This window comes from Stegodyphus dumicola, chromosome 10 (assembly GCF_044657685.1).
Source record: "Stegodyphus dumicola isolate Sdum_Otavi_A_Nest chromosome 10, ASM4465768v1".
NCBI classification, from domain to species: Eukaryota; Metazoa; Arthropoda; class Arachnida; order Araneae; family Eresidae; genus Stegodyphus; species Stegodyphus dumicola.
In genome coordinates this window covers 90,946,356-90,961,206 of record NC_140777.1, presented here as the reverse complement: position 1 = coordinate 90,961,206, position 14,851 = coordinate 90,946,356, and the positions used below count along the sequence as shown (strand labels likewise).

Here is a 14,851-nt window from a genome sequence, read left to right as displayed (position 1 = left end):
AATACGTAATAAATCTGAGGTAGTTGTAATAAATTGGCGATAATTTATAGTATTGTAATAACACAAAGAGCCTTAAGAACGTAACGTTGATATATTATAAATAGTTACTATTTTTAGGACAGAAATGGGAAATACCCAAATTAAAATGAAAAGGGGCTATTGCCAGTTAAAATTAGAAGTTCGCTTTCACATATTTCATCTCATATATAAAAAATTACTTATATGCTGCTCCGGATTTTTGCAGTGAACTTTATGACGTAAATTTACTACTAGCTAAGATCCAATCGAACTTGCGGTTGATGAATCATAGCTCTTGCATTTAAACAATCGTTTGATTACTGCCTCTTAATTCATATCGATCAATTTGAAAAACTTCGTTAAATTACATCAGAATAGCAGTGTTATTTCGATTGGTGCGATTCTCAAGTAACAGTTAAAAATAATTGTGTATAATTAAAATTCTAGGTTTTAAAAAGACTGAATTTGTATAAGCTCGTAATAACTTCGATACTTTTATTTTACAAGTGCGTTATTTTCGACCCGGCAGAAGATAAACAGGTTTAATTTAAAGCATAAAAAATTAAAAATAAGCTTAGATTTGCGTAACAATGAATGATCATAACTGATTCCAAATAGGATAGATACTTTAGTAATATATTGAAGTAAACTAATAAAATTATAAAGAACAATCATTAACAATTATAAAGAACAATCATAAAGAATAACCAAGAAAAGAATTTTAAATTACCGCTCCTAAAACATCAGAAATAATTGTTATATGAATAATTTCATGATAATTTCATGATGCAGCCTTTCTGAAACTTTCAGACCTGTGTTCGTTTAAGTAGTTGTATAGTGTCAAAGTTTTATATAGAGTACTTTTGGACAAAAATTTTAGTTAATTCTTCTACGATGAGCACTAAAATTAACATCTGGTAGTAAAAAGCCAAAAATATTTTTTTTCTTCGCAGCGGTTATCTATCAAACATAATTTCAAAATTTCATAACAAAATTTCCAGTATTGAGTTTGAACATAACTATCATTTGAATAAAAATATTTATCAAAATCTTCTGTAAAAATTTAAATGCAATTTAAAGTTCGAATATTTAATGCCTAAAGTTCCTTCTCACAAGAAAACAGCAAGGGGTTACGGCAAAAATAAATTGGTTAAGTGGAAATTAAAAACTACTGTTTCTCCAAAACAGTCAAATTTTTGAATTGTCGGTGCACTTATTCTATTACAAGAAATCTAAAAAAAAAAAAAAAAAAAAAAAAAAAAAAAAAAAAAAAAAAAATTGTAAAGAGCCACTGTTTATAAACGTAAAGAAAACAACTCCCCACGCAAGCAAAGATCCATTTACTGTTGCCATTCCTGGAAAAGAAGTAAAACTAACAAAAGCAAGAAAATAAACTCTGAAATCTTGTTCATCTTTTAATTGCCACTCTGCGGAAGGAAACAGTATTCAGCAGTGTTATCGCGACCACATCAACAGTGATTCTCGGAAACGTTTATGGTAAACAACTCAACTCTTTTCACAAGAGGTGGATTCAATATTAATTATGTTTAGCTTAAGCTTTAATTCAGTTACGTTTACACGACGTCTTGTGAGAGTGTCAAGATTTATGCGAGGTTAGGAGGCGGATAATTTATCCTCAAAGTGATTTAATGCCGACCTCCGCTGCAAGAGGAGGGGCAAGGGTTCCGTCGCTAACGCTAAATAGCTTCACGTGAGCCCTCTCTCGAATTACGATTAGTGAGCGATCAAACGACTGGGAAAACTGAATGCGTAGAACGAATCTAATGAGGAATTTTCAGATTTTAAACTGATCAAAGATTAATAAGTACCTGAAAACTTTAGTATGACTTGTAGAAATAAGATTTTAGTGAAGCATTAAAATAAAAACTAAAATATTTTCAGAAATATTTTAATTTAAGAAAATACCTTTGTTACCGACTTAACGATAGTGATAGAAATAAAGCTAAAAAATTTGTAGCTATTATTGTAAACTGCATAAAGAGCTACACGAGTTTAAACTAATTGTTTGAACCCTGCTCTATGTATGTAATTTATCTCTTTGTATGTAATTTATTTCTCGAGCCCTGCTTTATTTACAGACAAACCTGGTGTATATACGCCAAGAAATTGTACCAGTACTTCTCATTAATTTCACATTTTAATTCGATACCTCATAATAAAACCTCGCAATAAAAGGACTTTAGTCTAACGCTATATGCATTCGCCGTAGAATAAAATTTTGTGCGAGTTGATTTAGGTACAGATAGAGAGATGCAGGAGCCACCAAATATCCCCGACCCCCGTCGTACAGATGTATTCTCACAGCACTAACTGTGCATATATGCCCCAGATTTGAAAGAGAACACAATGGGAAGCGTTCAGAGGGTCTCCCTACCCTCTTCCCTTACACCAAACTCTCGAGAGGATTTTCGGTTTGCTGTGTGTTTTGAGTTCTTCCTTGCCGCATAGGCACTATAGGCTTACAAGCATCCATGCCTTCTTTGGGACTCGAACCCGCTACCACCAGTACGGAAAAGCTAGGAAGTCGCTAGCTGTTAGAAGCTGGTGGACATGCAAAAATTAATATAATATGCTCAAACTCATTCGGAAAGCTATAAACGTGAAGAAAGACTTACTAGCATTACTATAGGCTGGATAAAGCATGGGCCAACTCATACGAGCTAAAGCGTGAATTGAAAAGAAATATCACTACTAGTTTCTAAGAAATGAAGGCTAGTTATAAAACTCATCAGAATCTAGAAATGAGAAAGTTATGTGATTCTCATTTATGTGTGTGATGGTACGGGTCGTTGAGTTCCTTACTTTAAGGAGCGGAATAGTAGATTTCCTAGCCCAAGGGCATACATATTGATCCCCAAGGGCAGAGACAATTTGCTGTGTTATTGTTCATTTTTGGATCTTAACCTGCTGCCAGCGTTGCATAAAATGCAGCAATATATTCTTCAGTGTCCTACCTCAATTTATAAAGAAACGCTCAAGTACACATGTGCTGAATATTTCTCTGGATAGCGATGAGAAGTACTTTACCATTCGCTGTTATTTCCTGGTTTAAGCCCCAATAACTATAACCCGAGGTAAAAGAGCCGATTCTTAACATGCGTTTCCGAAATATTCTAGAGGTTTACCAGGAAATAAATTGCTTCAATCGAATTATCAACAGAGGAGGCGGTTTTAAACAAATTCATTACTTATAAATCATGATTCCTTTGTTTAAAATACAGTTTCTAATACTTTATGTGAGTAATTTTTATTTCTGCTTCTATGAATACTTCTGAATATATTCATAGTCTCTATTCATTAAATATAGAATCAATTATGTGAGCTTAAATGTGTGCATTATATATTCACAGAATGAAAATAATATTGGTTTATTGCCATTAACATTTTCACAGGTTTTAAGTGCCATTTGCAAGAAAACATTAAATACAACAACACTATATAAATTTTGCCTAAAGTAAAAATTCGAAATTACTTTCAGAAATCTTTGGAAAACGTCAAAGGAAAATTTAAAAAAAATAGAGATTTTTAACGAATAAAAGGCTTTATCACTAATAATAAAATCATCCCAGTTTTATAAATTTAGATGTGAAGAGAAATTAATTCAATTTATAATATACTAAACTCATTAATAATCATTTTCTTTTTCAATCCTAAGCACAATGTAGTTAAAGAGCGTCTGCCATAAAATTTCCTTTTTGCTTAACAAAGCATAGATATTTTAATGTTGAGAGATTACACTGTAATATGCTAACTAAAATATGTAGTATCTATATACTAATTCTTCCAGAAATTTAAGTTATTTATTTCTGCCGTAAAATGAAGGTCTGGAATGTTTCACAATTTTATTGTTTTGTGTTTCTTTTAAATAACTAAAAAGTTTTGTTTAAAATATGATGGTTTGAAGCATTTCCCCAATCATTACTCTATATTTTATAAATGTATTACGCATATTATTTTACACTAAAGGTTTTCCTTCGTGAATACACTTATAAGTATCAATAGCCTTTAGCTACCATTAGGAAAAGTTTTTAATCTTTAAACTATTGTTACTTATTTACTATTCTTAACTTCATTTTTGTTTTTTATCATGCGAAAGAGGTATTGTTTTCTGTTAATTCAGTTTCAGTTGGCGATGAATACGAACACCTGTCTTTGCCAACAATTAAATCCCATTGTACCACGTTCTTCATTAACAAAATTTATATAATTTTAAATAATAAAAACCAAATCAAGTTCATTACTTATAATACATAATATAAAAGCATAGGTTTCGAAACATATTTACGTGACAGAAGAATGGAAAACTAAAAATAGAATACATTTGCATCAAAAATTACTCCACAGTTTATGGAGTCTAGAAACATTTGGTCAAACATTCAAAAAATTCAACAGACGAAAAAAAAAATCTAACATACCTTTAAGCCTTACGCTCATAAAATAAAATCACTATTATAAAATAATTAAACTAAAGAAGAAGTAAATATGCTATTATTATGTTCATATTTTAAGCGAGACAGTAATATATTTTCCCAATACGATAAGCAAATTCATAATTTCGGAAATATTAAAAGCAAAATGCCTGTACTTAATAATAAGGAATGTTTTGAAAGGAATGACATTAGTTGCTGAAAATTTGATGTGGTATTGTTTCGTTAAAGGACATTCCATTATACAGTGATCTGTAGATCCAATATTCTCACCGACACAAAGATTTGTATTGGTAAATAAATCCATGTTTATATTAAAACATTGCGACCCTGTTATGAATCGTAATAACTATAGATACAATTCAGATCAACTGTTGATAGATAAAATTAAAGGTGTTTTTTCTATTAACAAAAAAAGTCCTTTCCCCTTTAGCCTGAAAGTATTGTCATGTCGTATTACTGCTCTTTACATTAGAATTATATTAAAATTCTGATGTTTCTTAAACTAATTCAATAATTTTCTAAATTCACCAGCTTTCTTGAATTACTAATTTTATAATAATTTTCATATTATTATTTAAGTATATAAATTTTTCGCATTTCGCATAATACTTACAGAATTTATCTTAATTCCACCTTTTCATAAAATAGAATCACCAAAGAAAAATTTTGGGCAGCTAAAAAAATAACTTTTTCTTTAAATGTACAACAACATTTTCTATTCTCTCCATTGTTTACGAAATCGAATCCTGTTTTAACTGGAACTACAGGTAAACTAATCAACTAGTCTAAATCAGCACTCTCAGGAAACAAAATCAGCGAATACAATAAACATTTTCAGACATTAAATTAAGAATTACAGAAGAAGAATGAAATCTAAATACAAATATATTTTTCAGAATTACCTAACGATGAAAAAAAAAAAAAAAGATACAAACCTAAATATTTCTTTCAGTTTATGAAGTAGCACAAGTACTAAAGTACAAAATAGGTGTTCATGACCTTAATAGCAATAAGCCGTTTTCTTAAAGTAACTTTTTTAAAAGTAAATCTTTGTCTTTTTAATTTTAATAACGATATTAAAACAATGTATATGGTTTTTTAAATCTCTCAAGCTGTGGTTATACCTTTTAATATTTCTTATTTCTGAACTGAATACCAAAAGCGTTTATAACAGTCAAACAACCGGAGTTAAAAAGAATTTGAAAGGATTTAATGATAATAGCTTGAAATCAAGGATGAAATTATGCTCAGCTAAATATTGTAGAAAAATTTCAAAAATGAGGCCTCCGGAATTTTGATTCTGAGTTAAAATGGGAAATTCTAAGAAATGCTAAACATCTTCATTTAGTGTCTAATGCATATCACGTAGTATTGTTACTCAACACATTAAATGTTAGTAAAAGAACTCGTTTCGTATTCAGTAATACATCGACTACGTGACTGTTTTACTTCCCAAGTGTGAATAATGATCACAAATAGTTCTAACGTGAATAAGCAAATTAAGGGTACAATTTCGAATAAATTCTGGAAAAGCTAATGAATAATTGATGGTCTGAGAGTACTCGGAAGTTTAGTATTTGATCAATTAACGAATGTCCTAGGGATGTAAACACAGATAATGACGCATGCTGTTAGCATAATTCTGTATGTTTTTCCCAGTATCCAGATAATGAACTTTTTTGCTCCAGTTATGTAATCTAATCATATTCAAAGAAATTCAACTTAATATATATTCAACTTAATAAAATATGACACGCAGAATAATTCTGAAAAAAGAAAGCATTTTGACGAGTAATCAAAAAGAATTTTAGATTTATGTATTTCACCAAAATTATCTTATATTAGAAAAGGCGAAAAGAAATTTATGTGTGCCATGAACTCAGACAGCTGATCAATGTTCATACCGTGTTAAGTTTTGTTTTATATGATTGCTTCAAAACACGGTAGGGCTATCTGCCTAAGGGCAGGGATGCCTTCGTGGAGGACTTTCTAAGAGAAACTGTCTCATATACACGTTACACATGGGGAAAACTATGATAACTCCCGTACAGCCAGCCCGTTCCCTTGTATTCGAACCCAGGTCTGAACTACTAGTATTCAGCGACTTAACCGCTGGGCCACTAGCGAGCCTCACAGCAAGTTAAGTGTTGCCGTACTTTTTTATATTCGCTACAATATTTATATTTGAGATGTAAATTGATGACAGTCTCCGGATGATGAAGACATCCAAATATCTTCACCTGTAAGAACTGTTACTGCTATGAGTTATAAGAAAGTTTCCAAACCGTTCGTTAATTTTGTTTACTCTTCTGGCGTGTTTATTCACAAAGTCTGTTGAAAACGAAAAATACTAACTCAGTATTTGAAGAATACTGGAAAATGTCAAAATATTTAATTTAATTGTTCTTCGTTTTAAAGATGAGGATGGCTACGATTCGCAAAGCAGTAAAACATGGAATGCTAATTTTTAACACTTTTATTTTGGAAAACAGTTAAAATGTTATTTTATATACTTTAAATTGTGAATTTTAAGAGTCCAATAATATAATAAATAAGATGACATAAGCCTTATTATTGCGACATAATTTTACCATTTACATTCTATGAACTGTTTTGATTTTAGTTTTACAATATTACGAGATGAATGAAGTCGTGACTTGGGTTCTTTGTTTATTATTTATTGTTACATTAGTTAATATTTACAACGTTAAGAGCGATATCATCATCTTGGTTAACAGGATTCAAAAAGACGAAGAGAAAGAAGTTGTGTAAACATGGACTCACTGTTGATCAATGTTTAATTTTACAACTATTATTTTCGACAATGCGAGTAATCAAAAACAGTCTGTGGAAGATCATTAAACAGTAAAAAAATTTTGGTTCTCTCTGTGCGTTCGAAAAGTTGTAGGGTTTATATTTATTTTAACTAACATTTATTTTAAGTTTAAGCTATCTTTCCTGTCAAGCCTTACTTTCCCCTGGAATTGCCAATGCCCGAGTATGTAAATTTTAGTAGAACGCGCAAAGTATTCAAATTTTTAGCAGAAGTAATTTTGAGTTAAATAGAAGGGAAACGAGTTTGTAGGTGTGCTTTCTTGATTCACGAGCGTGAAGGTTGCTAGGTAGAAATTTAAGAACAGCGCGTTTCGGCCTGTGAGCCTACTTCGGCAGTTAGTTGAATCTTTCAACTTCTTATTAAGAAAGTTTGCTGAAATCTCAGCTGTATCTTAGAACGCGGTTAAGTTAGTCACGTTTTTAGAGCCTCGTAGGTAGTGACTTGTTATTTATTCATATTGTTATTTATTTTTAGTTGTACTTTTCTATTTTTAGTTAACCGCCGGGTTGGCGTAGTTTGTGAGCGTCAAGTGAACGCATCTATAACTTCTAAAGTGGAATAAAAAGGGAGTTAAACCCTTCTTAAGAGTTTGTGTACTTTCCAGTTCATAGCAGTCACTACTATTGTTGCGGGCAAGTTGTGGCCACGCAACACCACAAGGTTAACATCAACATTGAGCAGTCAAAAATATTTAGTTCTTTTCGTGCGAGTTAATGTCAATATTAACACATCAAAAAAATTTATTCTAGGCAAACCATTGGGGATTGAAAACAAAGGTTGGACAGGACACTACGTTGGTTGATAATATTAATTTAAACATTATTCGATTCATTAGACTATCGGAGGCTTACTATTAAAATAGAAATGGGTAATTTAAAGAATGTTCCGGATAGCAGTATTACTTATTGTCGGTATCTACTGTCTTGACTTTCAAATTCAATAAATTGAATTTCTAGTCCTTGTGAAATGAATTAATTTTATAACCATTTATTGATCTGAAATTAAGAACTGTAAAAATACGTAAACTTTAAAAATTCATTAAACAAAATAAATTGCCAATAAACAAATAATGTATACGCATTATGCAATGGATGTGCACTTTATATTATACTTACAGACATAATAGTCATGGATAAACGTGATCATATTAAGCTGTACCTACTTGTATTAGAAAAGTGTTGAAAACCATCTTACGCACACTATTAAGTGTAAAATTGAAAGAAAATTCTTATTACTCTGAATAACACTTTTGTTGCCATTTCTAATAATAATATAAATAAAAAAGAATGTTGTTTTATTACATTTTTAGCTCTTGAAAATTATTAGCTTTCATTTTCCATACAGTATTTAAAAATGTATTATAATATTGATTTTGACTTCGGAAATCCTTAGAGGATTTGCATGGAATTCAGGGTTTCTGAGGACAACACAGTTTGAAGACACTTGATGTAAACCAATATCTTAATTTCTTGTTATTTTTTATTAGTTAATGGTGAGTAGAACGGTTAGTAAATTTCTGCTACCTTAAACAGTAGTGAAAATCTTTTCTTCATATCTCAACGAGAACACCAAAAGAAATTAAATTAATACATTAGTTACTACTAAAACTGGTAAATTCAGCCCAATTTTATTCTTGCAACTTTTTGCAACTATAAAATGATTCAAAAGCAGTGCTTCTAATGCGTAGGATGTTCATTGTACCTTCAAAGAATAATACGCTTTTGTTGCTTTTAGTTTAAGATACACAGTGCTCAAGATGAATATCACAGTCATACAGAGTAAACATTTATCTTTCTTCAATGAAAATACAGTACTTTTTTGAACTACATTCGTCATTGCTGCACAAGTGGCTTGTGAATAAGAATTCAAATTATGTAAATTTGAAATTTTGAAAATTCTTCTGCATGTAATTTATATTTATGTTTTGGATTGTGTTGCCATGTTTTATACTACAAACTAACAATGATTCGAAACGAAATATAAGTAGGATAATATATGATGGTGTTCTACAAAAACTGAACTTATCATGAGCCGGATACTTATAAAATGACTTTTTGTAAGATAAGAAGAAAAGAGTGACAGGAATATGCAGAAAAGACCATTCGTTCTCTCAGAATATTATTTTTTCATTTTTGGTAAAATAAATAATGCTATTCGTAGGCAGTTCAGTAAATATTTCCCTACAACGGCACAGTTTGAAGTATGTTTCATTTCCTTCAATGGCTCGCAGACGACGTTTTAAAATATTCCAGGTTTTAAAACAAAAGTTTCTGTATTCATTGTATGGATATGAATTTCGAAGAGTTCGATTTTAAAATCACTTACCTCAAAATGCAAGGGAGAATTTAAACAATAAGCATTTTGAGACTTTTCTAAAAATGGAACTCTAATAGTCTAAAGTAACAATCATAACTAAACTGCAATACATGTATATGAAACAGACTGCAAAAGTTTCAAAAATTAATCAATCGTATTGACAAAAATCACATAAATTTGCATTATTATAGAAACTTTGGAAGTATGTATGATTATAAAATAAAGATCTGAAACGAAATATAGTAAAATATAAATTGATCATTAGAAAAGTCTTAGGAAATACACATACAAACTGCCTATACGTCTTTTATTGAAGATATTCGTATTTCTTCATTTCATTTTTTTATCTTACTATATTAATAAGTAGTTTAGCGTAAAAATGAAATAGTATTTATAAAGGCAAAGTAATGTGTCTTACCTGGTTCATCCTGGTAAGGTTCTCGAGAATTTCCAAGAGAATCCAAGGTCAAATCCGAACCTGTTGCCATTGACAGAATAAAAAAGTACATTGTCAGTCTCTTGGCTATCATTTTTGGCTAGATTTAGTTTGACAAAACTCTGGTATATAAAATGTCCTGCAATATTAATTGCACTCTGATATCATTGCTTTAAAATGACTCATACTTTGAAGAATATTTTTTACATATAGGAAGTGAAAATGTTGATTGTGTCTTTCTTAATGGTTTACAATAGAATAATTAATTTATTATATTTTAAAAATTATTTGTAAGTAACTCTTCTTTAATGCTAATGCTTTGATTATTTTGAAGCACATAAAAATATATCATATTGTTCAGTTATTTTAGTGTACAGTAAGTTACCTATTCGATTAGTTCAATTAAGTACGATAAATTGTTCTTGACACGAGATCTGTTTAAGCATAATTTCTCTTAGGTAAAATTGTTATATTTCAAGCAGTTGCTCACCTATACAAGGTGCCCGACTACCAAGAATTCTTAATCTGCTTGCTTGCATATTAGATGCATAGCTTTCAAAATATTTGGATGTACAACGCACATAATTGGTCAGTTAAATTTTATAAAACATTTTCTGCCATTACAGCTTATTGTGGCCTTTTAAAAACTTTTCTCTTTAATGGACAGCTACATCAAACCGCACTTGTTTAAATAATTATAAAATTAAGTTTACGTCCACAAATACTTCTTCCAGTATTTAAATGTTTTCTTGAGTTTTCACATAATTGACATCCAGAATTTTTCAATATATTACAAATCAAACGGTAAAAGAATGATAAAATGTTTGGAAATTTATCACTTTCAGTCTATTTTTGTATTCTTCACATCTTTTTAAAGGCATTTTTCTAAGTTGAGTCTTCAATATTCTAATAAACATTATATCTGTAAGACGCCATCAAAATAAAGAAAGCGAGAATTCTTTATCAATGAAGAACTCCATGCCCAATTAACTGTGCTGAATATGTATGAAACTAATAGTTAAGTACTGTATTTAAATCTCTTTTAATAGCAGTTACGGAATTTTTTCATCGCAGTAGTATAGACAGTTTTTGAAACAGATAGCTTTTTTATAATTATAGAGAACATTCCAATACAAATTTTATTGGAAAAAGTTTTTCTAAGCTCGATTAACCATATAAAAATTTTAACTCCCTAAAAAGGTGTCAATGGAATACGTCATCAAAACGAAATGAAGTGTCTAGAAATATGTCACTTTCATTCACGTCTAACGTAATTCTAGATATATATCAAGCATAAAATAGTTTAAAAGCCCATCAAGGGTCTTACATCACCCTCAAAATGCTTTGTTCATGTAGAATAACTACTCATGTCGCAGAGATTTTTGTGAGAATTATAAGTTTGTTGTGGGTAAACATTTCGAAAAGTCAATCTTTAGGTTTTTATAGAGTCATCATTTGAAATAAACATCAGTTTTTGTATGTATAAACCTAAACATTTGTTCACATCCGAGTTTCGACAGTTTAGGTAGAACTGATGTTTATATTTCATCAGTTTCAAACTAGTAGAACAAACACAAGAAATTGCTCCCTAAATCAAGATTAGCGGCTGCCGAAATTCTTCAACGGGACCAAACAGGCAGCAGCGGGACATGTGCTGCGCCCGCCGCGATCTCACCGTCACTTCGAAGTCGTCCGCGGAGCTTCTCAACTCAACATCTTCACTACCACGGAGACTACAGAGTTGGAGAATTGCCAGTCCGACGATCTCGCTCGGGGAAATCGCGAGTGAAGCAGACGTCTTTTGAGGAAAACTAGATGAAGAGAGAAGGAAGTGGGGAGACAGCTGATCGGCGAACTGCGCGCCATCTGGCGCAGGGGGCTAAGCTTACTTAATCTCGGCAGGGCTTAGTGGAATACGTTCGTATTTGAAAGAGAACCCACGGAATGTTGATCCACCACTTTGCGAGTGGCAGCAGAATTTCAGAAGGGGGCAGAGGAGGAAGGGTTAAGCTCCACTTAAAAAAGGATTCGCCCTCCCTCTCCCACAACCATTTGTGCAATATGTAAGAGGATATATACACAGTATTTTGAATTATTTTTGTTTAGTCTGGTATCATAAGAAAAATCACAAATAGTAATCATAATAATTATAATAATAATAGTCGGTAAAATAGAGAATAAATATGTTCATTTCTGCAATAAAAATCGTTTTCCATTCAATAAATTCAGTTTAAAAATCTGTAAAATCAAATTTATATTGTCTCGGTTAAAGAAGCTTAAATAATTAGGTTTCATATTATATATATATATATATATATATATATATATGTCATATTTTTAAAGCATAAAATATGAATTAACTTGCAGTCGTCGTAACTGAGGGTGAAGTGTTTACGTATGAAGATAATAAAATATGAACTTGAAGAATTTCCAGTCTTTATTTTCACACATACCCAATTAATTTGGCAGACACTTATTCAATCATAATTAAATATGATAAATTTCTATATACATTGTTTATAAAAAATTAAGATACAGGCAGTTTAGTCGGGCAACCGAAGCGAGGAGTTATTAGTAAGGTGGAAGCTAGGGAAAAAGTGACGCAATTAGCTGACAGATGGTTTTTATACCAGAGTAGGTGTGATTCTAGAAAGAAGCTATGATTAGTTAGTTATTAGTTTGTGTTATCCTTTTCAAGCAGTGTTACGTAACGTTGAAAAATCTCGAATTTGGGAGAATAGATGAATTTAGGATGGGGGAGATCACCAAACTTAGAATGTTAAATTTGAGGTCGTCAATTATCTTTTTAAAGGAGCTATCGTATTTTGCTATATCTTACATATCCCCCCTTCAAAAGAAAGGTCGGCAGAAAAGGATTAGCGAAGCAAGAGAGAATTTAGTGTATGAGGAAAGACATGAAGAAGCATCTAGGATATAGCCGTTAGGTTTACCTATGCCCCGTCATGATTCATGACCTATCTCATACGTAGATTACGCAAAACTTAAACAACTAATTTACAATTACTGCAACAACAATATAATTTCTAAATAAACTAACTGATAAATTAAGACAAATATAATTTTAAATGTCATTAATTCCTCTAGAAAAAAAGTCCAGTGTATTTTTGAATGTTCAATGAAAATTGTTTTAGAAGTCTCTTGATGAAAATCGTTCCATCAGGTAAATGTTCAAAATTCACTAAAAGTCTTTCAAAGTAAATGTTCATTAAAAAGTCTTTCAAATTTTTGTAGATGAGCACATTTCTATAATAGTATATACTGAATTATGAACTTTCATATATTTTCATATACTTTCATATTCAGTAAAATAAAATTTTCCATATTTAGTTAAACTCATATTCAATGAAATAAAAATGAATTATAATTACTCAATTTTACAATTAATTAAATAAGTTCTTCTTATTGAGGATACACGTATTTAATACAAAAAAATTTCAAATTTCAATATAAAAATATAATCACATGATGCAATGCTACATAATAAACACTTTGACGATTAAATTTGACATGTCCTCTTCAACGACATCAGCGTACTAACTTGATGGTGGTTTGGTAATGCTTAAGTACAATAGGTCAAAAAACCTCTGTTCTTTAAACAAGAGGTAACTGGTGTTTGGCATTGTACTATTGTCAAAGTTTTTTTTGTTTGTTTTTCTTTTAAAAATCCTTCATATTACTTAATAACAATACAGATTTATACAAAATTAAAACTGAAATTGAAGACAAATAACTTGTATAATCAAGTTAGTCTTTTTTAATTTTTTGAAAAATATAATTAAATTTGCCCTACAATAAGAAGAAAGAAAAAAAATGGTTTTAAAATTTGTGTGTATGTGTGTGTTAGCACTTCTGTGCTAAACTATGATCAGAGGAGCGTAACGGATAAAAAGTAGAAAAACCCAAGTCAGTCTCATGACCACAGTTGAATCTCCTAACAAAAAGAAGAAAAAAAATTTAGGGTGTGTTAGGAGTATACCTAGCGGGACAGCGGACGTGTGCTATCACTGCTTGCATTCTCCCTAAAGAGAAGATACAAGGAGTAACACACATAGTGTGAAACCTAGTGTCGAAAAAAAGTAAATAAAACATTCGTCTTTGAACGAAAATCTGGTATAAAATCTAGATTTTCAAAATTTGTTGGTAGAATTTTTCCTCTCCTCATCTTCTGGGCTATGGGAGACGAGCACAACAAATTTTGAAAGGAAAATCTCTGGGAAGAAAGAAAGGAGCCATACTGGGAAAGGTCAAGATCGGGAGAAATAATTTGTCATAATTGGGCTTATAAAGTCTAGCTCAGGTATTAAATGTCATGATCTGGAAAAAAAAATTTAATAGAGAATTTTGGAAAATTAAAAAGTAAATTCATTTTGCACAGAAACTGGAATTTTACTATTTCTAATTGTTAATTTAAATTCACTAACTGGATTAAGAGGCTTGGGACTGGTTGAATGAACAATTTCTGATTTCTTTCTAGCTAGGCTTATCTATTTCAAAAGTAACTTTAGAATATTGTTTTAATATTTTGGGAGGACCTGAAAAAGGAGGAGAAAGTTTACAGGTATTAGGATTTGTATAATGCTGTATTGAAATTCTTTATAAATTAGTAAATCACCTATTTTAAAATTACTAGGTTTATAATGAGTATCATATCTTTCTTTATTTACATTACTAGCAGCTTCGCTGCCAGCCTTTGTCTGGCTTTTAAATGTACCGGAAAAATGACTGAAGGGAACACCAAACGTTAAATTTGAAAACTGCATAGAATTTTACTCT

At 30.7% G+C, this 14,851-nt stretch overlaps 1 protein-coding gene across 1 annotated transcript in view; it reads right to left on the bottom strand.

Annotated features, from left to right (window-relative positions):
• The window catches only part of LOC118189344 (inactive tyrosine-protein kinase transmembrane receptor ROR1-like), a 547,474-nt gene extending 535,632 nt beyond the window's left edge, over positions 1–11,842 (bottom strand). Inside the window, exon 1 of the mRNA XM_085825243.1 lies at positions 10,040–11,842. Coding sequence (XP_085681369.1) covers positions 10,040–10,151 — 112 coding nt within the window. The 5' untranslated portion in view covers positions 10,152–11,842. The remainder of the gene's footprint in view (positions 1–10,039) is intronic.
• Positions 11,843–14,851: the final 3,009 nt, after the last annotated feature.